This window comes from Somniosus microcephalus, chromosome 12, assembly GCF_052327205.1.
Source record: "Somniosus microcephalus isolate GS21.2 chromosome 12, FLI_Smic_1.0, whole genome shotgun sequence".
Classification (NCBI taxonomy): domain Eukaryota; kingdom Metazoa; phylum Chordata; class Chondrichthyes; order Squaliformes; family Somniosidae; genus Somniosus; species Somniosus microcephalus.
This window is the reverse complement of record NC_140998.1, coordinates 202,652,676-202,679,897: the sequence shown is the minus strand read 5'-3', so window position 1 is coordinate 202,679,897 and position 27,222 is coordinate 202,652,676. Positions and strand designations below refer to the sequence as shown.

The following is a 27,222-nucleotide window of genomic DNA, read 5'->3' as shown; positions in this document are numbered from 1 at the left end:
ATTGGAGGAATTAGCGACAAGATCGGTTAGGTGGTTAGGGGACATTGTTGCTGATATATACAGATCAGAGATGGCCTAGCCTGAGTTTGAGAAAATGAATGCAGAGAAGGCACGTTAGATGGCAAGGTTGAGGGTGGAAATGTACATGAGTAAGTGAGTCTATATGGAGGGCGAGGTTTTGTGAGGACGGAAGTGGAGTTAAATCAGGGGAGAGAGGGCAAGGTGAGTTGAGAAGGATATTGAAATCATGAATATGAGGAATTGCTTAGTAGACAGGTTGAGAGAGGATTTTCTCAGGGAGAAACTCGAGACGGGGCTGGGAGAAGCATAGAATAATTATTTTAAAGGAAAGGTGAGACAAGTATCTTGCAGCAACATTTTCTTGAATCAGTTGTCCTTCTGTTGTAGCCAGTCACAAACGAACAATGCTCTACGATTCACCAACAGTGTTAATGTCTGTGGAAACAAAATTATGGGAAAACATGACTCTAAGTATGTATGAAAAAATTCAGTGAAATATGCTGCAGTTGGGAAATAACAACAGATTTCATTGCTGATGTGAAGCGGCAATCTATGCTCCTTCAAGTGTGCAGTGGGATGTTGGGTGTGAGCTATTGCACAAAGCCGCTGAATTAGCTGGGAATGAAGATGTGAGAGGTGTTGAAAATGTAAAATGTGCTTGACTGTTGTAAATTTGAAGTAATTATGGATTTCTTTGTGTGGTGCACACTTGGAATACATGGATATTACACAATAGATTCAATGTCTTCTTAAAATGTATGTAGAAAATAGTGGCTCTCCAGTGGCGTTGTTCAGCAGCGGATTGATTAGAGTAGAAGAGTACAGTCGTGACAGCACGTGGATAAAACAGGAGCTGATAGGCCCACACACTGTCACATATGATCTGTAGTTGACCAATAGCAGAAGCACTGTTTTCCCGCTCTCCGCTTCCAGGGCGTTCTATGAATGGTAGCGTCCTCCACCCACAAGCCCACCATCTCATGAGATGTCTGAAAATGCGCAGAACAAACAGGAATCTTACTCGATCAAGATGTTTTGTGCTCCCTACAGCACAGCAAGTTCCCTTTCCATAGGGGAATATCACAATTCGGTCTCACAAGTCCTGCACTACACGGTGGATAGGTAATGTTATTAGGGCACCTAGGGATCAGACATAAACACTGCCTTGACACGTGAAACCCCTATCCTGGGAAGAAATAAAATATTTTCATTTCTTTTTCTTCGCAACATGGTGGAGTAGTTGTAATTTTTTCTACCCACTTACCTCGTCAGGTCACTGTAAACAGACTGATCTTGCAGCTGTAATCCCTGTTAAAAGTGAAGAAATTGTTCTTTTTAGCTAACAGATTGGCCTATGGAGCGCATCAAAAGAGAACTGAAATTACATTTTTAAAAACTGAAAGTGAATGTTATGTAGGAATAAAAATAATAATTTCCTCACCATATAAGTGGAGTTTTCATCATGCGGTTTCGGAGCTCTCTCCTGTACAAAATCAATTGGATGAAAATAATTGTAAACATTTACACGAAGATCCCATGTAGTTGCTTCAGAATTAATGGTTAGCCCAACACCATGTATACCGAGATAAAAGTTCGAAGAGCTTGCTTACATTATCTATTCCACAAACGGAATTGCAGGATTTGAATTTTCAAATTTACCGCCGGTTGGAACAAGTGCAATATTACATCGAACGCCCATTTTACGCTCCGCCCGATTTTCGTTTCATTTGTAAAAGTGGTAGTTCACCCCAATGTTCTATCCAGCATCAGAAACATTTTTCGATTGTTGTAAATCCCCAACTGGTCCACTTATGCACTGAGGCGAGATCGCCTGCCACCCCCACCCTGTTCTGGTTATATGTGACTCCAGTTTACTGCTGCTGCAGGAACCATGACTTCGATGGATTTGAACAAGCATAGATTCCCTTTAGTTTACTGAGCTCACCAATATAGTAGCGTATTAATGGAACTTTACTAACCATTTGCTTTCTTGGAATATTTTCATATGTCCCTGCTGAGTTCTCACCAATTGTAGCAGTGATGTCTGTGCCAATAACAACATTTAATCAGCATTGAAAATACAATAATAGAATCATAGACTGATACAGCACAGAGGGAAGCCATTCGGCCCATCGTGCCTATACCAGCTGTTTGAAAGTGTTATCTAATTTTTCCTAATCCACTGCCCTTTCCCTAGAGCCCGGTAATTTTTCCCCATCAACTATTTACCCAATTCCCTTTAGAAAGTTACTATTGAATGTGCTTCCACCATCCTTTCAGGCAATGCATTCCAGATCATAACCGCTCACTTTCTAAAAAAAATTTCATCGGGCAGATTTCTCATTCGACAATTAGCCTGAATCTGTGTCCTTTGGTTAATGACCCTTCTACCAATGGAACAGTTTCTCCATATTCACTCTAGCAATATCATTGATGATTTTGAACGTCCATGTTAAATCTCCCTTTCGCCTTCTCAGCTCAAAGAACAACAATCCCAGCTTCTCTAGCATCTCCACGGAACCGAAGTCCCACACACCTGGTACCATCTATTAAACCCCCTCCAGAAACTCTTCAAGCAATTGACATCATTCTTAAATCAATGAACAATTCCAGATGCAAATGGAATAAGACATTGTAAGAAGTTGCAACTTTATTTAATATTCTTCTTTTACTGTTTTTACGTGGATCCTGTGGTAATCAAATTAAAGGCTGCTGGGGCATAAATTTTATTTTAGGATAAAGTGGTACAGTTGGAGCCCACCAATTATTGTGAGGAATTTTGACTTGGAGCGATGAAGTAAAATGAGTGAATGAAAGTCGCAAGCCCTTTTAACATTTCTCCAAATAAATCCAGATATCACCCCTTATACGCTTAGGCAGAAGGACAAACTTAGCCCCAAAACTTCGTAATTTTAGTGTTCGTCGAGCTGACTGGCATTACAAATGGAACAACTAATGTGAAAACAAAATAAATATTTTAGCATCACGATAATTTTCATCACTTTGTCCATTGTGTATCTCTATAAAATTCTATGAGCTCCTCAGCTGGAATAAGGAATATACAAGTCTTTGCATGCTGAGACCATCACATGAAAATGGAGCCAGGAACAGAGATTGAAACTTAAAGGATTTTCATTAAGATGTAATTTGCATATAGGTTTGTTTCCTTTCACCATTCCCATCTTAGTCATGCGTTGAAAGAGCTATGCTAAACAGAACGTTGTGCTAAACACGTGCCTATGTCTTTTAAGGGGATGCTACAGAAACATATGAGCGAGAAGGGAATAGTGAGTTATGCTGATAGCGTTAGATGAGGAAGGCTGGGAGGAAGCTCGAGTGGAGCATAAACACCAGTAGGGACTTATTGGGCTAAATGGCCGGTTTCTGTCTGTATATTCAATGTAATCCTATTTATTTCTTTCCAAACTACCATTAAGCATGCTATGCAATTACTTCATTTGCAAAACACGCAACAGGGGTCGTTGCATTAACTTCTCTTCATTTAGCTTCAAGCATAACGCTTCAAAATCTTTATATGTGTTTAGTTAAATTACTTTTAAATCAAGAAGAGCTGTTACAACCTACATTGCACAGCAGCTTGGAAATGCTGAAGTATTTCACTTACCGTTTACGGTTGAATTAATGTTCGCAGCATTTTGCCCCTGCATTCGGTCATTCATCCTAAATAAATGTTGTGCAACAGACCAACATATGAGCTTTCAGGACGACATTTTATTGCAATCATTCATTAAATATGATCTGCAACAGATATTCTAATTATTCAGAACCAATTATTAATGAAAACTGTTTTCTGACTGGAAACAAGAAATATCATGCATACAGGTCGATCTCCACGTCAGGATTCAAGACTTCACGTCAAGCCCGCTAGGGCAAATAATTGGATCAGGACATGGAGTTATTATTCAGGTTACCAGTACAAAGTCTAACAGTTTGTCCTTATTTTAACCTACCGTATATATTATTGATTATTATGAAATATTAAAACTTGGGGCTATTTGGGAAGCAGATTAAAGTCGGTGGAAGCCTAAATATTTCTCTGTACGACAGCTTAAGTGCTTGGGAGACGCAAAACTGAGGCACTGCAAATTCAATAGTGGCGAAAGCGTGTAATTACAGCATGCAACATTTGCAGCGACAGGTTCAAATCAATCCGAAAACAAATCAATTAATATTAAACGTGGAAACATCCCTTATCACCACATACATTTGAAGTGTGATATAGAAATATTTGGAAACAACTTTTTTCAAACCTACTTTAATTCAATATACCGGGCTTTGGATAAAACTATTCAAGATGTTGGTAAAAGCTGAATACTATATTTACCTGGCTGCTTTCCTTTTGACCAACCATGCAGTGATCCCGCTGAACAAACACAATATAAGAGCAGCAATCACTATCCCTGCTATGGCGCCACTGCTTATGTTATTGTCGCCAGTGGTTTGATCTGAAAAATGCAAACAGACAAAATAATGAACGTTATTATCACACGCCAGGCACAATTGCAATTTGGTAGCAATATGTAATCGCAAGAGAAATATATATTTCAGATTTTATTTGCATAGTGTTTGACTGGTTTCAAGTTTCAATTGCTGCAAAAAATAAAAGAGGCCAATGGTTGAAACCTACTTTATTAATTTTATCACTTTTAAATAAAACTCTGTGCAACTCCATGGTCGACAAGCTGGTTCAGGTACTATGCCATTGATCCCACCATACATTTATAGTTACCCACTACAGCACCTGCTAATTGTAAAAACTGGCGATTGGGGAGCGACTGCCAGTTACTCACCATTACTGATTATCCGTTCCAATAATTGAATGGAAAATCGGCGATAAATTGTAGATTCTTAATGAGATTCAGGAACTGAGTGATGTTGGGTTGCAGCTGCGCGATTCTTAAAAGCAGGACTACAACTGGCAACTCCGCAACAAGGACAAACATAATTCTGGCTATTGTGTATATCAGTGTATTGAATAAAATAATCATCTAGGTGATGATGAGTCTGCAAAATACATCCGTCAGGCCATAGGTAGAGTATTGGGTGCAGTTTTGGCTTCCACTAGGATGCCAGCAATGAGAGGATATGAATGAGACGAGGGCTCAAAAACTAAATAGTATTCACTGCAACAGTGAAATTTAAGAGAAGATACCATGGAAGTGCCTAACATTGTGAAAGGAGTGCAACTAGGGAAAGACTGTAGTCACTGGTCTGTAAACCAGTAAAAGGTGCACAAACCTTGGCTTCATGCTAGAAACACGAAAGGGGAGTTGATAACTTAATGTTCATGCAGTACTGTTAGATAGGGGTTTCCAGGATTTTGACCCAGCTACGATGAAGGATCGGTGATATAACTCTAAGTCAGGATGGTGTGTGACTTGGAGGGGAACTTGGAGGTGGTGGTGTTCCCATGTGCCTGCTGCCCTTGTCCTTCCAGGTGGAAGAGGTCACGCGTATGGGAGGTGCTGCTAAAGAAGCCTTGGCGAGTTGCTGCAGAGCATCTTGTAGATGGTACACACTGCAGCCGTGGTGTGCCGGTGGTGGAGCGAGTAAATGTTTAAGTTGTTGGATGTGTTGCCAATCAAGTGGGCTGCTTAAAGATTACCTCTCATTCATCTAAACTTCAATGAGTATAGGCCCAACCTGCTCAACCTTTCCTGATATGTCTACCCCTTCATCTCAGGAACCAACTTAGTAAGCCTTCTCTGGTCTCCCTCAAATACAAGTATATCCTTCCTTAAATAAGGAATCCAAAACTCTATGCAGTACTCCAGGTCTGGTCTCACCAACGCCCTGTACATTTGTAGCAAGACTTCCCTACCTTTATACTCCATCCCCCTTGAAATAAGGATCAACATTCCATTTGCCTTCTTAATTACTTGCTGTACCCGCATGGTAACTTTTTGTGTTTCATGAACGAGGACACCCAGATCCCTCTGTACCGCAGCATTTTACAGTCTCCCTCCATTTACATAATACTTTGCTTTTTCATATTTCCTACCAAAGTGGATAACCTTACAATTTCCCATGTTATATTCCATCTGCCAAATTTTTGCCCCTCACTTAACCTATCTATAACTCTTTACAGACACTTTATGTTCTCCTCACAACTTGCTTTGTATCATCAGCAAATTTCGTACAAATTGTTTATGATATTATTAACCTGACAATATATTTCTCACCATGATTGGATCTTATTCAGTCAATGTTTTAATTGGTCCTATGTTTAACAGACTGGTCACATTCTACCATTCAAATAAACCAGCTGGGACTGTTAGGGCAGAACAATAAAATGTAAGAGCTTTCCCAATTTCTACCCAAACAGGGTAATAAAGAACTTTTCTGTTCCATCTATAAGAAATTCAAGAACATGTGGCTTTTGTATAACTAAAATAATCACTAATATATAATACATGCTAATCCTTTTGGCACCCAGCATACTTACAATTAATTTGCAGGATGGTATATCCAGAATCGCTGCTATAAATGTTGCTGGCAGTACATTTATATGTTCCTGAATCGGCTCTGTTAACTCTGAATATAGTCAGTGTAACTTTGTCCGGAGATGTAATTATCCTGTCATTATCCTGGACAGGTCGGTTAGCCTTAAACCAAATCCGTGACTGTACAAAGCCCGAAGCGTGACAGGTCAGTAAAATGGTATCAATGTTTTCTACTGGGTTTGAATTGTTGGCTGACACAGTGACGTTAGAAACTGGTTCTGTAAATACAATTAAAAGGGAAAGGCGGTTACATGATTTTCTACAAAAGCTGCAACAAAACGCTAATTAAGTAATTTCACATGTAATCAACAAGATGATAAAATTCAAATTGGGTGCAAATGCACAACGGACGGTATCACATCACTCGCCACTTGTACGCCCGTCTGAAATTGAAGTCAATAGAACTGATTATTTGAAGGGACAATTAACAGATGCAAGATGCAATACCGCCCATTTTGCATCCCTTTCCAATTACTTTTTAAAATTCCCAGTGAATCTGCCTTCACCACCCTTTAAGGCAGTGCATTCTAGATCATTAAAGCTCTCTGTGTAAGAATAACTCTCATCTCCACCGGTTCATTCGCCAATTATCTTAAATCTGTGTCCTGTAGTTACAGACCCACCTGCCAGTGGAAGCAGTTTCTCCCCATTAACTCAATCTTAAATCTGTGTCCTGGAGTTACAGACCCACCTGCCAGTGGAAGCAGTTTCTCCCCAGCAACTCGATCAAGGCCCCTCATAATTATGAAATCTCTGTTAAGCTTCCCTTTAACCTTCTCCGCCCGAAGGAGAACAATCTCAACTTCTCTAGTCTCTCCCCATCAGTGAAGCCTCTCATCCCTGATATCATTCTGCTTAATCTCCTCTGCAACTTCTCCAAGGTCTTGACACTCTTATTAACGTGGGGTGCCTTAAATTAGAATATAAATGCAAGTTAAAAGTACTGAACATAGGAAGGCAACTAATGGTTGACATATGCACTGCATGAACGCTGCTGCAAATTGATAATGATGTATTTAAAACAGATCTAGGAATCCTAGTAGACCTGAAGCTCTAATCATTGATGATCAGCAATCACAATGCGAAGAGAATGCTGACCCTTATGCACAAAACAATGTAGTACAAATCATAAAAGCATGCCAACATGGTACAGTGCTCTGGTCAGAGCACTCCTCGAGTATTGTGTGCAGTACTGAAAACTTGAGACAAGGGACGCATTGAACTATGAGAGGCAGAGCAGAGATAAGCAATGAATGTCATGGGGCTGAGCCATGGTCAAAACAATGAAGAAATTTATACTTTCCGCCTTAAACGATGAGATGTAAAAGTGAACTTCTTGGCTATAGAGAATAACAAATTGTATGTAAAAGATATATCAAGAAAGTACTTCAAATTAAGCAGAGAATAGGAAAACAGGGCACGGGTTCGAAGTGTTAAAGGTTAATTGAGAACCAATTTCAGGATTTTCTTAATTCCATGAACTGTGTAGGAGTATATCAGTCAATATCTTCTGCTATTTGAAATTATGCAGTTGTCAGATCGTGTTCTTGATGGATAAGGAGAGACAGAAAGAGAGCGAGAGAGAGGATAATCAGACAATATGTAATATCAAAAAGTGGCTGAGCGCACTGGATACAGCAAAGTCTATGAGACCTGATAACATCCCAGCTGCAGTGCTGAAGACTTGTGCTCCAGTACTGGCCGCGCCTCTAGCCAAACTGTTCATGTACAGCTACAAAACTAGCATCAACCTGACAAAATGGAAAATTGATCAGCTAAGTCCTGTCCACAAAAAGCAGGACAAATCCATTCCGGTCAATTACCGCCCCATCAGTCTACTCTCGATCATCAGTAAAGTGATGGAATGGTTCGTCAACAGTGCTATCAAGCAGCACTTACTCGCCAATAACCTGCTCACCCCTGCACAGCTTGTATTCCGCTAGTGCCACTTGGCTCAAGACCTCTGTACTGCCTTGGTCTAAACACGGACAAAGATTTGAATTGCAGAAGTGAGGTGAGAGTGATTTCTGTTGATATCACGACTCTATTTGACCGAATGTGGCATCAAGGATTCCTCGTAAAATTAAAGTCAATGGTAATCGGGGAAAAAAGCTAAGTTGGCTCGAGTCATACCTAGCACGATGGAAGAAGGTTGAAGGAGGCCAATAATCGTAGGCAGAGGAGATTGCTGCAGCAGATATTGAGGGCAGTATCCTAGGCCCAACCATCTTCAGCTGCTGCATCAGTGATCTTCTCTCCATCATAAGGTCAGAAGTGTGAATGTTCGCTGATGATTGTGCACTGTCCAGTTCCATTCACAATTCCTCAGATAATGTTGCAGTTCATGCTCGCATACAAGAAGAACTGGACTACATTTAGGCCTGGCCTGAGAAGTGGCAATAAATATTCACGCTATATAAGTGCCAGGCAATGACTGTCTCCCAAAACAGAGAATCTAAACACCTCCCCTTAACACTCATCAGCATTACCATCGCCCAATCCTTCACCATTAACATGCTGGGGGTCACCATTGACCAGAAACGTAACTGGACCAGCCACATAAATATTGTGACTACAAGAGCAGGTCGGAGATCCTGGGTATTGAGCAGCCAGTGACTCACCTGCTGCCTGCCCAAAGCCATCCCACCATCATCAATGCACAAGTCAGGAGTGTGATGGAATACTCTCCAATTGCCTGGCTGAGTGCAGCTCCAACAACATTCAAGAAGCTCGACACCATCCAGGAGAAAGCAGCAGCTTGATTGGCTCCCCATCCACCACCTGAAATATTCACTCCCTCCACCACCAGCGCGCCGTGGCTGCAGTTTGTACCATCTAAATGATACACTCCAGCAGCTCGCCAAGACTGCTTCAGCAGCACAACCCAAAGCCACGACCTTTACCAACTAGAAGGACAAGGGCAACAGCCGCAAAACAACCCCACCACCCCTAAGCTCCAATCTAAGTCGAAATCCTGACTTGGAAATATATCACCACTCCTTCAACATCGCTGGGACAAAATGCTGGAACGCCCTTCCTAACAGCACTGTGGGAGTACTTTCAACACATGGACTGTTCAAGAAGATGGCTCATCTCCACCTTCTCAGGAGCAATTGGGGATGGACAATAAATGCTGGCCTTGCAAACGAAGCCCACATCTCGTGAATGGAAAAAAATCAGGTAGATAGTTAGACATGTAGGCATGTTGGCAGATTGATAGATAGGCAGACAGAGAGACAGACAACAGACAGACAGACAGACAGAAACATTCTGGACATAATTTATCATCCATAAATAAACGGTTTGAATAAGTCTCAAAGTATACAAAGTGTATATAAAGAGAGAAAGGCAGTTAGTAATTTAATCTTGGTTTCTTGTGAGCTGGACTGGGAGATTCAAAACCACTCACCCATCTGCAAAACTTGCTTCCCTCACCAACAACAATTAATTTTACGTTAATCTCGGGATCGCCAATCAATAGCAACTAACCTTTGTAGGCTTAAAGGCACAGGCCTAGTTCAACATCGATTCACCCTAGTACAGGTGAAATAAACTTGCATAATATGGTGCAATGCATCTGTTGATCAAAAGAAAGATATTGGCCTGGAATTTTTGGTTAATTATGATGGAGAACTGTCATCGTTTGCCAACGTTAACCCTCTCAATCAGACTGTGAATTCTGGATTTAGCACAGGCGCCTCTAAATGCAGAAACCCTGAAGTTGCAGTCAGTCATTCACTGCCCGACACTGGCTGCACTGTGGACCACCCACCGCCTTATCCGGCAATCAGTGTAATCATTGATATCAGGGCAACTGCCGAAAATTTGTATTTTCAGCGCTAATATCGCTTTTAAGTACTCCATTAACTGTTAAGCTTTGTTGAAAAATGCGCAATTGGGGTTTTAACAGCATAGTGATTGCTAAACAACCTTTCTAGCCCTGATAACTAATTTTTTCATTTGTAGACAGTCAAATTTCTCCATTAGGATAAAAATTGTTTTTTTCTCACACTAGATTTTTAAAAAGTTTGTTCATGATATTTCAGTTTCTACATTATCTCCATGTGAAAGTTGCACTCTTTATTTCGCTCTCTGTCACATATTTTAAATGTGTGGATAAAAGTTGCTTTTCAATTTCTGGATTGTGGTCTGTGAGTATTCGTCAATGCTATTGCCTGTTAGACAGCTTGTTGAAGTCACAGCAGCTCTGCAATGGGGATGCTCATTACACAGAGCTACAATGAATTACATAACAAGAACATAACACATAGGGCAGGAGTAGGCCACTTGGCCCTTCGAGCCTACTCCGCCATTCAGTACGATATAGGTAAAGTATGTGGTGTATCTCGGCTTCCACAAGACGTCAGACAAAGTTCCACGAAAAAGACAACTGGCTAAGCTCAAGAGAATTCAGGAGAATATGAGAATTCAGGTTAAACCTTTAGAAAGACTAAGAAAATGGCTGAAACATTGAACAATGGCAGATGGCATTTAATGGGTGTTACGAATCGTATGATCCATGAAGAAAGACTCATGAAATAACACTGGACGGCCAGCTGGTGGCGCCGTCCAAGGAGTATTAAGAGTCGGGCGTGGGCCCAGCTGCCCCAGGACATTTTGTAAACCGGAACTAGTGAAAGATAACTAGACCTCCATGTTTTGAAACAAGTTGATTAAAGCCTTGCTTTACACTCGAACCAAGTGCGTAGTGAGTTTTATTACTTCAATGGGGATATAAAATAAAGTGCAATTCTGAAAGCAGAAAAGAATGAAATGGGTGATACATATACTGCATGAATGCTGGCAAAATTGCTCTGGATCAAGTTAAAACAGATCGAGGAGTCCTAGTAGATTTGATGCCCCAACCATTGAATATCAGCAGTCACAATGCTAATAGAATGCTGAACTGCACAGTGAAAACAATGGAGGACACGTCAAAGAGGCGGATACTGTAGCATGATGATCATGTTACTGGGTTTGTAATACCAGTGGCCTGTGCTAATGCTCTGAGAGACAGTGAGTTCAAATCTTCGCCTCTCTGCTTTAGTCTGCAAATGCACTTTCTGTCGTACCTGGGATGTAGCTGACGCTGGCAAGGCCAGCATTTATTACCCATCCCTAATTGCGCCTGGGAGGGTAGTGGTGAGCCAGTTACTTAAACCGCTGCAGTCCATGCAGTGAAGTTACTCCCACAGTGCTGTTGCAAGGGTGTTCCAGGATTTTTACTCAGTGACGATGAAGGAATGGGGATATATTTCCAAGACAGGATGGTGTGTGACTTGGAGGGAAACTTGGAGGTGATGGTGTTGCCATGTGCCCGCTGCCCTTGTCTTTCGAGGTCGAGGGTTTGCGACATGCTGTCCAAGTAGCCTTGGCGAGTTGCTGCAGTGCATCTTGAAGATGGTACACACTGCAGCCACGGTGCGCCAGTGGTGGAGGGATTGAATGTTGAAGGTGGTGGTTCATATGCCAATCATGTGCGCTGCTTTGATCTGGATGGTGTCAAACAACTTGAGTGTTGTGGGAACTGCGTTCATCCAGGCAAGTGTATAGTATTCCATCGCACTCCTGACTTTTGCCTTGTAGATGGTGGAAAGGCTCTGGGGAGTCAGGAGGTGAGACACTTGCCCCAGGATAACCAACCTCCGATCTGCTTTTGTAACAACAGTTTTTATGTGGCTGGTCCAGTTTTGTTTTGCCCCCTAGGATATTGATGGTGGGGGATTCAGCATGGTAATGCCGTTGAATTTCAAGGGGTGGTTGTTAGTATTTCTCTTGTTGCAGATATTAATTGCCAGGCACTTGTTTGGCGTGCATGTTGCTTACTAATTTTCAGGCCAAGCCTGAATGTTGTCCAGAACTTGCTGACTGCTTCTTTATCTGAGGAGTTGCAAATGGCACTGAGCACTTGCAATCATCAGCGAACATCCCCACTTCTGATCTTATGTTGGAGGGAAGGCCATTGATGAAGCAACTGAAGATGGTTGGGCCTAGAACACTGCCCTGAGGAACTCCTGCAGCGATGTCCTGGGGCTGAGTTGATTGACCTCCAACAATCACAACCACCTTCCTTTGTGCTCGGTATGACTCCAGCAGTCGAGAGTTTCCCCCCGATCCCCATTGACTTCAACTTTACTCGGGCTCCTTGATGTCACACTATGTCAAATGTAACGCCACTCTAAAGCAGCAAATATGATGCAACAATTCCAAAGTTGAATTTTAAATCCATGTGATCTTAGAGGATTTTCCAAGAGTTATAGAAAAAAGCTACATTTTTTGTGAGGAAAAAAGCTAGACCGCGAAGTTAGGGTGAGCAGAAGATGAAAATGCCTTGAGAGCAAAGGGCTCTGGCATCACACCACCCACATTTGTGGAAGAACTTGGGAGTTGGGGAGTTCCTACATTTACCTTCGCCAGTCTTTTCCTTTTCACATACCTACAGAAGCTTTTACAATCCGTTTTCATATTTTTCACTGGTTTCTGCTCATACTCCATTTTCCCTTTCTTTATCAATTTCTTTGTCACCCTTTGCTGATTTCTAAAAGATCCCAATTCTCACACTGACCGCTTTTTCTGGCAACTTTATAAGCTTCCTCCTTTGACTTAATACTAGCTTTAATATCGTTTGTTAGCCATGGTTGGATCACTTTTCCTTATGGGTTTTTATGCCATATGTTTGTTACAAATTATGCATTATTTCCTTGAATGTTAGACATTGTATGTCCACCTTCATACCTTTTAGTGTAGTCTCTCAATCCACCATGGCCAACTTGTCCCTCATACTCTTGTAGTTTCCTCTGTTTAGATTGAAGACCTTAGTTTCAGATTGGACTACATCACTCTTAAACTTAATGTAATATTCAATCATGTTATGGTCACTTGTCCCTAAAGGCCCCTTTACCACAAGATTATTGATAATCTCACTACTGACATTCCTTATTTTGAGTGGTCTGCCCAGAGCGGGACTAAACTGAATGGATTGATCAGAGTGCTTTGGTGGGGAATTTGTAAAGAGTGGGAATTTCTGGTAATTATTGGGTAAGTAGAAGCTGTAAAAAGTGAAATTTAGTTGAAGATATAGGTTTGAACAGAGAAATGTAATTCTTTAACAACTGTAGTTAGCAGAAGCTGACTGCCAGTGGCAATTACCTGTCAGTCAAGTGTAAGGGCACCCTGGTCCACTCCTCTATCACCCCCAACACATCTTCACCTTCACCTGGCACCTTCCCATGCAAGCACAGGAGATGCAACACCTGCCCGTTTACCTCCTCTCTTCCCACTGTCCAGAGCCCCAAATATACCTTCCAGGTGAAACAGCGATTTATTTGTACATCAACAACAACAACAACTTGTATTTATATAGGGCCTTTAACGTCGTAAAACGTCCCAAGGCGCTTCACAGGATTATGTTAAGACAGACAAGTTGACACTGATCCACATAAGGAGAAATTAGGGATGGTGACCAAAAGCTTGGTCAAAGAGTTAGGCTTTAAGGAACGTCTTAAAGGAGGAAAGAGAGGTAGCAAGGCGGAGAGGTTTAGGCAGGGAATTCCAGAGCTCAGGGCCTGGGCAAGAGAAGGCACGGCCACCAAAGGTTGAGCGATTATAATCAGGGATCCTCAAGGTTCTTACAATTTAGTATACTGTATCCGCTGCACACGATGCGGTCTCCTCCACATTGGGGAGACCAAAACGCAGATTGGGTGACCACTTTGCGGAACACATCATTTCAATCCATAAGGATGACCCCGAGCTTCCGGTCGCCTGTCACTTTAATTCGCCGCTCCACTCCAACCCTTATCTCTCTGTCCTCGGCCTATTACACTGTTCCAACGAAGCTCAACGTAAGCTCGAGGAACAGCACCTTATCTTTCGATTGGGCACTTTACAGCCTTCTGGAATGAACATCGAGTTCAACAATTTCAGACTATAACCACGGCCCCTGTAATTTTTAACATATATATTTTTTCCCCTTGTCTCTAACATGGGAGTTGTTGATGAATCTGCCATCGCCATTCAGACCTCATCTAGGGTCACCTATTGCTTCTTAACTTGTCCCATTACCTCTCTTTATGCCTTGCAACATCATCCCTTTTCTCAGTCAGTCTCTCCGGTCTTCCAGCCTGTCACAAACCTTCCCTTTGTTCTTTCCTCCCCTCCTCCCTGCCCTTGCTTTAAAATCTCTCTTCTCTAACCTTTTCCAGTTCTGACGAAGGGTCCGCAACCCAAAACGTTGCCTCTGTTTCTCTCTCCTCGATGCTGCCTGACCTGCTGATAGTTCCCAGAATTTTCTGTTGTTATTTCAGATTCCCAGCATCCGCAGTAATTTGCTATTGTATGTGCGTGACTTGAATAGGCGCTAATCAACAGGAGCTGAATTCTCACTGGTAAATTGGGTAAGGCTGCAAGTGTGGATTTGAACAGAGTGCTTTGGTTGGGAATTTCTAAATAGTGGGAATTCGGAGAAGAGAGGGAACGATTTTTGCCTACAGTACTTGTAGTGCTTTGTGTTACAGGTAGATATTTAATTTCAGTACCCTTAGCTTAATCTGGATCAAGTTTGTAGTCAGGATACGACACTGTAAACTAAGTTAACGAATTACAAATTTAATTACATTTAATTAAATAAATCAAGATCATTTAGGGATGGCAGTGCAGGCAGTGTGCCACAACTGCAGCATGTGGGAGTTTGTGGAGAGCATTGTGATGCCAGACAACTACGTTTGCAGTAAGTGCCTGCATCTTGAGAAACTTCAGCTCAGAGTTTTTGAGCTGGAGTCTGAGGTGCAGACATTGCGTGGCATCAGGGATGGGGGGAGTTACCTGGACACTTTGATCCAGGAGGCAGTCACACCCCTTAGGTTAGGTAGTTGTACAGGTCTGGTTAGTGGGCAGTGACAGTACGGTGAGAATGCAACTCAGGCAGGTAAGCGGACCACAGGTGCAGTGCTGGAGGAGCCTCAGCCTTTGCCCTTGTCCAATAGGTATGAGGTTCTTGCAGCCTGTGTGGATGAGGGAAAAGCCTGTAGGATGGATGAGCAGGCTGACCATGTCACCATGGTGCAGGAGGCCATTCATGTCGAGGGAGTGAAATGTAGCTGTAGTAGGGGATATTATAGCCAGGGGGATAGATATTGTTCTCTGCAGCCATGACCGAGAGCTCCTAAGGTTGTGTTGCCTGCCTGGTGCCTGGGTTAATGACATCTCCTCGCAGCTGCAGAAGAACTTGGAGTGGGAGGGGGAGGATTGATTTGTCATGGTCCACGTAGTAACCAATGACATATGTAGAACTAGGAATGAGGTGCTGCTGAGGGAGTTTGAGGAGTTAAGATCCCAATTAAAAAGCAGAACCTCAAACGTATTAATCTCTGGATTGTTACCTGAGCCACGTGCAAATTGGCATAGGGACAAACAGATTAGAGATTTACATGTGTGGCTCAAAGAATGGTGTGGGAGGAAGCTGTTTTGATTCATGGGGCACTGGCACCAGTAGTGTGGAAAGAGGGAGCTGTTCCATTGGGATGGGCTTCACTTAAACTGGGCTGGAACCAGTGTCCTGGCAAACTGAATAACTAGGGCAGTAGCCAGGTCTTTAAATGAATGAAGGGGGATGGGAGGATTCACGGAAGCATAAATATAAAAGCAGCAAGAGAAATGTCACGCTGTGGAGCAGAGTAGAGTTTTGGGTCAAACTAAACAGAGTTGGTCAGGAAGGGACAGAGAGTAATTTGCAGTAATAAAGCATCAGTGACTAAGGTGACATCAGGGAAAAAGAGAAACAAGTCAATGCTAAAGGCACTATATCTGAATGCGCAAAGCATTCACAACAACATAAATACATTAATAGCACAGTTAGAAATTAACAGGTATGATCTAATAGCCATAATGGAGACGTGGTTGCAAAGTGGCCAAGTTTGGGAACAAAATATTCGAGGATACATAACTTTTAGAAGGGCTTGGCAAAATGGAAAAGGAAGAGAGGTAGCCCTGATAATAAAGGAAGGAATAAAGACAGTAGAGAGAAAGGATCTTCGCTCTGAAAATCAAGAAGTAGAAAACAGTTTGGGTGGAGCCAAGAAACAGCAAGGAGCAGAAAACATTGGTGGGATTTGTTTCTGGCCCCCAAACAGTAGCTGTAATGTAGGGCAGAATATCATTCAGGAAATTAGAGCCGCATGTAAGAAGGGTATCACAGTAATCATGCGGGACTTTAATCTACATATAGACTGGGAAACCAAATTTGCAGTAATAGTGTAGAGGACGAATTCATGGAATGTATACAAGATAGATTTCTAGATCAGTATGTTGAGGACCTATCTAGGGATCAGGTTATATTAGATCTAGTATTATGCAACGAGAAAGGGTATATAGATATAAAAGACCTCTTCTGTCTGTCTGTCTGTCTGTCTGTCCGTTCTCTATATGTCCGAAAGTTATAGAGCGTACCTACACGCGCATCAAATCAAAAGAAAGCTTACGATTGCGGACTGGTCATACGCATATTTACATTTCAGCTGGACAAAAATTGCACCCACGGTATCCAAAAAACATTCAAAATTCCGCTAATTAGCATCTCATTATCCGCTCATTAGCATTGAGTGACTATGATGTCGAAGAGCTGCTATAATTTCAGAGCAGTTTTTGTGCTGTCTTAAAGAAATCAACGCTTTCACTGTGCCCAGCCTACTCAGCTGGGGTGACTCGGGGCGGGCCTGTTCCTCTCTCTCTCTCCATCTCTTTATCTCTCTCTCTGTCTCCCAGTCTCTCTCTCTCACTCTCTCCCCCAGTTTCTCTCTCTCTCCCCCAGTTTCTCTCTCTCTCCCCGTCTCTCTCTCTCCCCCCTCAGTCTCTCTCTCTCCCTCTATCTCCCAGTCTCTCTCTATCCCTCAGTCTCCCAGTCTCTCTCTCTCCTCCAGACTCTGCCTCGTCCAGTCTCTCTCTCCCAGTCTCTCTCTCACTCCGTCTCTCTCTCTCCTCCAGTCTCTCCCTCCTCCAGTCTCTCTCTCACCCAATCTCTCTCTCGCTCCCAGTCTCTCTCTCTCTCTCTGTCTCCCAGTCTCTCTATCTCTCTCCCTTCCCCAGTCCCTCTCTCCCTTCCCCCTTCTCTCTCCCCAGTCTCTCTCCTTTCTCTCCCCGTCTCACTCTCTCTCCCCCCAGTCTCTCTCCTCTCTCTCCCACCAGTCTCTCTACTCTCCCTCTCTCTCTCTCTCTCTCTCCCGTCTCTCTCTCTCTTCTGTCTCTCTCTCTCTCTCCCCCAGTCTTTCTCTCTCCGCCTGAGTCGCTCTCTCTCTCCCCCCTCAGGTCTCTCTCTCTATCTCCCCAGTCTCTCTCTCCCCGTCTCTCTCTCTCTCCCCTCTCTCTCTCTCTCCCCCCGTCTCTCTCTCTCTCTCCCCGTCCCTCTCTCTCCCCTCAGACGCTCTCTCTCTTCCCGCAGTTTCCCTCTCTCTCTGCACCCCAGTCTCTCTCTCTCCCCCGTCTCTCTCTCTCTCCTCCAGTCTCTCTCCCCCCAGTCTCTCTCTCTATCCATCTCTCTCTCCCCCAGTCTCTCTCTCTCTCTCCCCCACTCTCTCCCTCTCTCCCCAGTCTCTCTCTGTCTCTCCCCCACTCTCTCCCTCTCCTTCCACTCTCTCCCTCTCCCCCAAGTCTCTCTCTCTCTCTCTCTCTCCCCTGAGTCTCTCTCTCTCTCCCCCCGTCTCTCTCTCTCCCCCAGTCTCTCTCTCGCTCTCTCTCTCTCTCCCCAGTCTCTTTCTCTCTCCCCAGTCTCTCTCTCCCTTCCCCCATCTAACCCTCTCTCTCCCAGTCTCTCTCTCTCTCCCTGTCTCTCTCCCCCAGTCTCTCTCTCTCTCCCCCTCAGTCTCTCTCTCTCTCTCTCTCTCTCCCTATCTCCCCATTCTTTCTCTCTCTCCCCAGTCTCACTCCTCTCTCTCCCCCAGTCTCTCTACTCTCTCTCTCTCTCTCTCCGTCTCTCTCTCTCCCCCTCAGTCGCTCTCTCTCCCCCCTCAGTCTCTCTCTATCTATCTCCCCAGTCTCTCTCTCTCCCCAATCTCTCTCTCTCACTCTCCCCGTCTCTCTCTCCCTCTCCCCCCTCAGTCGCTCTCTCTCTCCCCCTCAGTCTATCTCTCTCTCTATCTCCCCATTCTCTCTCTCTCTCCCCAGTCTCTCTCCTCTCTCTCCCCCCAGTCTCTCTACTCTCTCTCTCTCCCCATCTCTCTCTCCCCACCAGTCTCTCTCTCCCCTCAGTCGCTCTCTCTCTCCCACTCAGTCTCTCTCACTCTATCTCCCCAGTCTCTCTCTCTCTCTCCCCCAGTCTCTCCCACTCTCTCTCCCCCATCTCTCTATCTCTCTCTCTCTCTCCCCTCAGTGGCTCTCTCTCTCCCCAGTATCTCTCTCCCCAGTCTCTCTCCTCACTCTCCCTCCAGTCTCTCCACTCTCTCTCTCTCCCTCCCCTGTCTCTCTCTCTCTCTACCCCAGTCTCTCTCTCCCCCTCAGTCGCTCTCTCTCTCCCCCCTCAGTCTCTCTCTCTATCTCCCCAGTCTCTCTCTATCTCCCCGTCTCGCTCTCTCTCCCTCTCTCCCCCCAGTCTCGCTACTCTTTCTCTCTCCCCGTCTCTCTCTCTCTCCCCCCAGTATCTCTCTCGCCTTCCCTCTCTGTCTCTGTCTGTCTCTCACTCCTTCCCTCTCTCTCCTTCCCTCTCTCTCTCTCTCTCCCCGTCTCTCTCTCTCTCTCAACCCTCAGTCTCTCTCTCTCTCTCTCTCTCTATCTACCAGTCTCTCTCTCTCCCCCAGTCTCCCAGTCTCTCTCTCTCCTCCAGACTCTCCCTCCTCCAGTCTCACTCTCTCTCCCCCCAATCTCTCTCTCGCTCCCCTCAGTGGCTCTCTCTCTCCCCAGTATCTCTCTCCCCAGTCTCTCTCCTCACTCTCCCTCCAGTCTCTCCACTCTCTCTCTCTCCCTCCCCTGTCTCTCTCTCTCTCTACCCCAGTCTCTCTCTCCCCCTCAGTCGCTCTCTCTCTCCCCCCTCAGTCTCTCTCTCTATCTCTCCAGTCTCTCTCTATCTCCCCGTCTCGCTCTCTCTCCCTCTCTCCCCCCAGTCTCGCTACTCTTTCTCTCTCCCCGTCTCTCTCTCTCTCCCCCCAGTATCTCTCTCGCCTTCCCTCTCTGTCTCTGTCTGTCTCTCTCTCCTTCCCTCTCTCTCCTTCCCTCTCTCTCTCTCTCTCCCCGTCTCTCTCTCTCTCTCAACCCTCAGTCTCTCTCTCTCTCTCTCTCTCTATCTACCAGTCTCTCTCTCTCCCCCAGTCTCCCAGTCTCTCTCTCTCCTCCAGACTCTCCCTCCTCCAGCCTCACTCTCTCTCCCCCCAATCTCTCTCTCGCTCCCCGTCTCTCTATCTCTCTCTCTCTGTCTCCCTGTCTCTCTATCTCGCTCTCTCCCCAGTCTCTCTCTCTCTCCCCCGTCTCTCTCCCCAGTCTCGCTCTCCCTCTCCCCCAGTCTCTCTCCTCTCTCTCCCCAGTCTCTCTCCTCTCTCTACCCCGTCTCTCTCGCTCTCTCCCCATCTCCCTCTCTCTCTCTCTCTCTCCCCAGTCTCTCTCCTCTCTCTCACCCCAGTCTCTCTCCTCTCTCTCACCCCAGTCTCTCTACTCTCTCTCTCCCCACGCAGTCTCTCTCTCTATCTCCCCAGTCTCTCTCTCTCTCTCTCTATCTCCCCGTCTCTCTCTCTCCATCTCCTCCAGCCTCTCTACTCTTTCTCTCTCCCCATCTCTCTCTCTCCACCCCAGTCTTTCTCTCTCCCCCCAGTCTCTCTCTCTCCTTCCCTCTCTGTCTCTGTCTGTCTCTCCTTCATAGATACATAGAGATAGGAACAGGAGTAGGCCATTCGGCCCTTCGAGCCTGCTCCGCCATTCAATGAGATCATGGCTGATCTTAGTCTGAGATCATAGCTGATCTTACCAGTTCAGTACCCCGTCCCCGCCTTTTCTCCGTAACCCTTAATCCCCTTAGCCTTCAGAAATATATCCAATTCTCTCTTGAAAATATTTATTGAATTAGCCTTCACAGCCCTCTGTGGCAGGGAATTCCACAGGCTCACCACTCTTTGAGTGAAGAAATTCTTCCTCATCTCTGTTTTAAATGATTTGCCCGCTATTTTTAGACTGTGGCCCCTGGTTCTGTCCTCCCCGGCCATTGGAAACATTCTCTCTGAATTCAGCCTGTCCAGGCCTGCCATAATTTTATATGTTTCGATGAGATCCCCTCTCAATCTTCTAAACTCCAGTGAGTACAAGCCCAAACTATTTAATCTCTCTTCGTAGGTCATTCCCGCCATTCCAGGTATCAGCCTGGTGAATCGCCGTTGCACTCTTTCCATGGCAAGAACATCCTTCCGCAGATGGGGCGACCAAAACTGTACACAATACTCCAGATGCGGTCTCACCAGCACCTTGTACAGCTGTAGTAAGGTATCCCTATTCCTATACTCGAACCCCCTTGATATGAAGGCCAACATACCATTTGCCTTCTTAATCGCCTGTTGCACCTGCATGCTCTCCTTCAGTGACTGGTGCACAAGAACACCCAGGTCCCTCTGCACTTCCCCATCTCCCAATCTATTGCCATTTAGATAATAATCTACCCTCCTGTTTTTACCCCCAAAGTGGATAACCTCGCATTTATCCACATTATAGTGCATCTGCCACGTATCCGCCCATTCCCCCAACCTGTCCAAATCGCACTGTAGCCTCCTGACATCCTCATCAGAGCCCACCCCTCCTCCTAGTTTAGTGTCGTCAGCGAATTTGGAAATATTGCATCCAATTCCCTGATCCAGATCATTTATATATATTGTGAACAGCTGGGGTCCCAGGACAGATCCTTGCGGCACCCCGCTGGTCACTGCCTGCCACTCCGAAAACGAGCCGTTTATTCCAACTCTCTGTTTTCTATCCGCCAGCCAGTTCTCTATCCACGTTAATACTTTGCCCCCAATCCCATGAGCCTTAATTTTGCATGATAATCTTTTGTGTGGAACCTTATCGAAGGCTTTCTGGAAGTCAAGGTACACCACATCCACTGGCTCTCCCCCATCTATTCTACCAGTTACCTCCTCAAAAAATTCCAGCAGATTAGTCAAACACGATTTACCCTTTGTAAATCCATGTTGACTCTGTCCGATCCTTTCCCCATTTGTCAAGTGCTCCGCTATTTTATCCTTAATAATGGACTCTAGCATTTTGCCCACAACCGATGTAAGGCTTACTGGTCTATAATTCCCTGCTTTCTCTCTACCCCCCTTTTTAAATATTGGGGTAACATTAGCTACCCTCCAATCCACGGGTACTGTTCCCGAGTCAATGGAGTTCCGGAAGATGATCCTTAGAGCATCTGCTATCTCCAGGGCCACCTCCTTAAGTACCCTAGGATGTAGTTTATCAGGCCCCGGGGATTTGTCGGCCTTCAGTCCCCTCAACTTACCCAACACCATATCCCTAGAGATACTAATTTCTGTCAGCTCCTCCCTCTCATTAGTCCCTATGTTTGCTGATATTCCTGGGAGGTTATTTGTGTCCTCCTTTGTGAATACAGAACCAAAGTATGAGTTTAATTGGTCTGCCATTTCCTTATTCTCCATTATATATTCTCCCGAATCGGACTGCAAGGGACCGACTTGGGATTTTACCAGTCTTTTCCTCCTGATATACCGATAAAAGCTTTTGCAGTCTGTCTTTATGTTTGCTGCAAGTTTACTTTCGTATTCTATTTTCCCCTTCCTGATTAATCCCTTTGTCCTCTTTTGCTGTATCCTGTACTGCCCCCAATCTTCCGGTCTGGTGCTTTTTTTTGCCAGTTGATATGCCCTTTTTTTTGATTTTATGCTGTCCCTAATTTCCCTCGTTATCCACGGTTGAGTCACTCTCTCTCTCTGTCTCTCTGTCCTTCCCTCTCTCTGTCTCTCTCTCCTTCCCTCTCTCTCTCTCTCCTTCCCTCTGTCTCTCCTTCCCTCTCTCTCTCTCTCTCTCTCGTCTCCCCCCAGTCTCTCTCTCTCTCTTGCATCATGGGGGGCGTTTCATTCCATGTGTGGGCGTGCCTAATCCTGCAGCCTCCCGAAACGTCGCTGCCATTTTTTAATACCGACAGCGACAGCACCAGCACAACAAACCCCCACAGTGCTGCTCCGGCAAAGTATCCCGCTCCTGGCCCGCCAGAGCGGGAGGTGAGTTGGGGTCACTCGGGCCGGGCCTCACAACTGCTCGGCCCGAGACACAGAGCTGGGGAGCGGCAGTGGCCAGCCGTAAACCGCGTGGCCCTGTAAACTGCCGTTTTACAAAAAAGCCTTGGCAATGCCGGACTTCCCCCCGTTTCCCCTCCCCCTCCCCCCTCCCGCCCCCTTCCTCCCCCTTCCCCATCCTCCCCCTTCCCCCCGTCGCTCTCTCTCTTCCCCCCAGTCTCTCGCTCTCTCTCTTCCCCCCAGTCTCTCACTCTCTCTCTTCCCCCCAGTCTCTCGCTCTCTCTCTTCCCCCCAGTCTCTTGCTCTCTCTCTTCCCCCCAGTCACTCGCTCTCTCTCTTCCCCGTCACTCTCTCTCTCTTCCCCCCAGTCGCTCTCTTTCTCTTCCCCCCAGTCGCTCTCTCAATCTTCCCCCAGTCGCTCTCTCTCAATTCCCTCCAGTCGCTCGCTCTCTTCCCCCCCAGTCGCTCTCTGTCTTACCCCCCCACTCGCTCTCTCTCTTCCCCCCCAGCCGCTCTCTCTCTTCCCCCCCAGTCGCTCTCTCTCTTCCCCCCCAGTCGCTCTCCCTCTTCCCCCCCAGTCACTCTCTCTCTTCCCCCCCAGTCGCTCTCTCTCTTCCCCCCCCAGTCGCTCTCTCTCTTCCAACAACAAAATGCCCTCGAAAAAGCCTCGGCACTGCCGGGCAACCCCAGCTTATATAATAAAGGGGCCTTTAGGGAAGAGTGACCATAATATATTAGAATTTTATATTGAATTTGAAAGTGACTGAGTTAAATCTGAAACTAGGTTCTTAACTCTAAACAAAGCAAACTACGGAGGTATGAGGGGCGAGTTGACTAAAGTAGATTGGGAAACTACATTAAAAGGTGTGACAGTGGACGTGCAATGGTTAATATTTAAAGAACTAATACGTAATTTACAACAAATATACATTCCTTTAAGGCACAAAAAACCCACAGGAAAAGTGGTCGAACCGTGGCTAACGGGAGAAATTAAAGATAACATTATATCAAAAGAAGAGGCTTATAATGCTGCCAAAAAGACTAGTAAGCCTGAGGACTGGGAGGACTTTAGAATTCAGCGAAGGAGGACCAATAAATTGATGAGGAAAGGGAAAATAGAATATGAGAGTAAACTAGCGATGACATAAAAACAGACTGTAAAAGCTTTGAGAGTAATGTAAAAGGGAAACAATTAGCGAAAGGAAATGTGGGTCCCTTACAGGCTGAGACTGGAGAAATTATATTGGGGAATAAGGAAATGACAGAGAAATTATACAAATACTTTGTGACTGTCTTCAGGGAAGAGGCCACAAAAAACTTCCCAGAAATAGTGGAGAACCAAGGGTCTAGCGGGAATGAGGAACTGAAAGTTATTAGTGAAAAAGTAGTACTGGAGAAATTAATGTGACTGAAAGCCGATAAATCCCGTGGACCTACTGGTCTACAACCTAGGGTTTTGAAAGGAATGGCTATAGAGATAGTGGATGTATTGGTTGTCATTTTCCAAAATTCCGTAGATTCTAGAACAGTTCCCACGGATTGGAAGGTAACACATGTAACACCACTATTTCAGAAAGGAGGAAGAGAGAAAATGAGGAACTACAGGCCAGTTAGCCTGACATCAGTAGTAGGGAAAATGCTTGAATCTATTATTAAGGACATGGTAACAGGGCACTTAGAAAATAATAATAGAATTGGGCAGAGCAACATGGATTTATGAAAGGGACATCGTGTTTCACAAATCTATTAGAGTATTTAAGGTTGTAATTAGCAGCATAGGTAAGGGGGAACCAGTAGATGTGGTGTTTTTGGATTTTCAGAAGGCATTCGACAAGTGTTTTGGAGTGTGTGTGTTTTGGAGTGAGTGTTTTGGAGTGTTTTGGTGTGTGTGTTTTGGAGTGAGTGTTTTGGAGTGAGTGTTTTGGAGTGTTTTGGAGTGTGTGTTTTGGAGTGCCACACAAGAGGTTATTAAACAAAATTATGGCTCATGGGATTGGGGATAATATACTAGCAAGGATTGAGAATTGCTTAATGGAGAGAAAACGGACAGTAAACAGAGAGTAGGAATAAACGAGTCATTTTCAGGTTGGCGGGCTGTAACTAGTGGGGTACCGCAAGGATCAGTGCTTGGACCTCAGCTATGTACAATCTACATCAATGATTTGAATGAGGGGACCAAATGTAATATATCCAAGTTGCTGATGATAAAATGTTGGATGGGAATGTAAGTTCTGAGGAGAATGCAAGGAGTCTTCAAGGGGATATAGACAGGCTAAGTGAATGGGCAAGAACATGGCAAATTGAATGTAATGTGGAGGAATGTGAAGTTATCCACTTTCGTAGGAAAAACAGAAAAGAGAGATTGGAAAACGTGGCTGTTCAGAGGGACCTGGGTGTCCTTATACACAAATCACTGAAAGTTAACATGCAGGTACAGCAAGCAATTAGGAAAGCAAATGATATTTTGGCCATCATAACAAGAGAATCTGAGTATAAGAGTAAAGACGTCTTACTGCAATTATATAGGACCCTGGTGAGACTACACTTGGAGTACTGTGTACAGTTTTGGTCTCCTTACCTAAGGACGGATATTCTTGCCATAGTTAGAGTGAAAGGAAGGTTCACCAGACTAGTTCCTGGGATGGGGGGATTGTCCTATGAGGACAGATTGAGTAGACGAGGCCATTAGTTTAAAAGAGTGAGATGTGATCTCATTGAAACATACAACATTTTTACGCGGCTTGGCAGGATAGATTCAGGGAATATGTTTCCCCTGGCTGGGGAGTCTAGACCAATCTCAGAACAAGGGCTCGGCCATTCAGGACTGAGACGAGGAGAAATTTCTTCACTCAGGGGGTGGTGAGTCTTTGGAATTCTCTATCCCAGAGGGCAGTGGATGCTCATTCGTTGAGTATATTCAAGACAGAGATCGATAGATTGTTGAATATTAAGGGAATCAATGGATATGGGGATAGTGCAGGAAAGTGGAGATGAGGTAGAAGATCAGCCATGATCTGATTGAATGGCGGAGCAGGCTCGAGGAGACCAATGGCCTACTCCTGCTGCTATTTCTTATATTCTTATATTCTTATGTTCTTACATTCAAAATATAGCCCCAGCTGTGCCACATGAAATGTTCCCGCCTGGTTTTCTTTAAGGTGCTGATTGATCCATTGTGCATTTACAGCATCTTGCTGTTGCGTGTAAGAATATATTTTGGTGGGCAATACTGATTGGTGACTGCGATCGAATTTCATTCCAATAACTAATATTGCAGGATAAGAATTTTCGCGACTCGTGTATTTTAATCAGCATTTCGATATCAAACAAATCAATCAATAGCAAACAACTTGTTAGCTAAATTGTGGCACGGCGATAGTGATACAGGTTGTAGAGTTTATTGTATCTTAGTTTTGCTCCGAAACTGCTTATATACCTGGTGACGAATGACTTGTGACATGAAAACAATTAAAATAGATTGTGAACAACCCTGCCCCCACAAAAAGCTTTCACTTACAAAGTACATGCAGAGTGATGGGTGCTTTTGTTTGAGGGGCGCTGTCTGGAAACATGGTAACAGTGTACTCTCCACTGTCCGAAGCTGTCACTGACTTCAGCAGGAGCGATCCGTTCGGGAGGAATAACTCAGCCCGTGTTCTGTATTCATTACTTGGATGAAACTCTGTACCGATCCACACAGCGATATTTGTCGGCCCGAAGTCCCACCTCCCTCCCTTCGTCTCAGCTGATGGACGCACTGAAAAAAATGCGTTGCTTCCGACGGTCACATTTATCCGACTGTTTTCTGTATATATAGTAAAATCCTGGGGCTCAACTGAGGAAAGAAAATCACATTGAGGAGGAAGTAAAGAGAAAGACACAAACTCGACAAAATATATACTTTTCTGAAGTGATACTAACGTCATCTTTTGTACTTAAACTTGATTTTCTATGACAATCGTTTGCTGTTTTTTTTCTGTAATCAGTAAAAGAAATGATAGGAGAAAGTGATCCTCACCCGCTGATATAAATAAGCAAACAGCTACCGCGGTAAGTGGCAGTGTCTTCATCCTGAGAGAACAGCGCCAGTCCCTGTTACACTCGGTGACTGACCCGCTCTTCCTGGTCTACAGAACAGATCAGTTGAGACATTTACTGAAGCGGCGACGCTGATTGGACCGAGTGCTGGTCATATGAGTGGAATCTCTTTCCACTGACTCCTATCTAATTGTTACATATTAATAGAAATTGTTGGCAAGATACAGGAAATGGGCGGAAGGGTCTGGCTAACTTCAAGTGCGCAGACCTTTGCTCAGAAACTAAACATTATTCGCTCTTTTATGATCTGGAATGCACTACCGGAATGGATCGTTGAAGCAGATTCAACCCTAACCTTCCAATGGGAATTAAATCAACACTTGAACAGGAAGAAAAAGTCCGGGGCTATGTTGAAAGATCAG

General features: G+C 44.7%; 1 protein-coding gene across 1 annotated transcript; it reads right to left on the bottom strand.

The window, feature by feature from the left end:
• Positions 1 to 430: 430 nt before the first annotated feature.
• Positions 431 to 26,857, bottom strand: LOC147109906 (uncharacterized). The gene is made up of 8 exons (XM_086002421.1): positions 26,781 to 26,857; positions 26,280 to 26,597; positions 4,367 to 4,487; positions 3,647 to 3,702; positions 2,001 to 2,065; positions 1,463 to 1,504; positions 1,286 to 1,329; positions 431 to 488 (listed from the first exon to the last, which is right to left on the bottom strand). The coding sequence occupies exons 1-8, from the start codon at positions 26,830 to 26,832 to the stop codon at positions 431 to 433; spliced, it is 756 nt and encodes a 251-aa protein (XP_085858547.1). The 5' UTR covers positions 26,833 to 26,857.
• Between the last annotated feature and the right edge of the window lie 365 nt (positions 26,858 to 27,222).

Coding starts and splice junctions, on each gene's coding strand:
- LOC147109906 (XM_086002421.1), bottom strand. CDS start 26,832: ATGAAGACACTGCCACTTACCGCGGTAGCTGTTTGCTTATTTATATCA. Junction 26,598..26,780: donor TTGCTTATTTATATCAGCGG/GTGAGGATCACT, acceptor TTCTTTCCTCAG/TTGAGCCCCAGGATTTTACT. Junction 489..1,285: donor GTTTACAGTGACCTGACGAG/GTAAGTGGGTAG, acceptor ATACATACTTAG/AGTCATGTTTTCCCATAATT.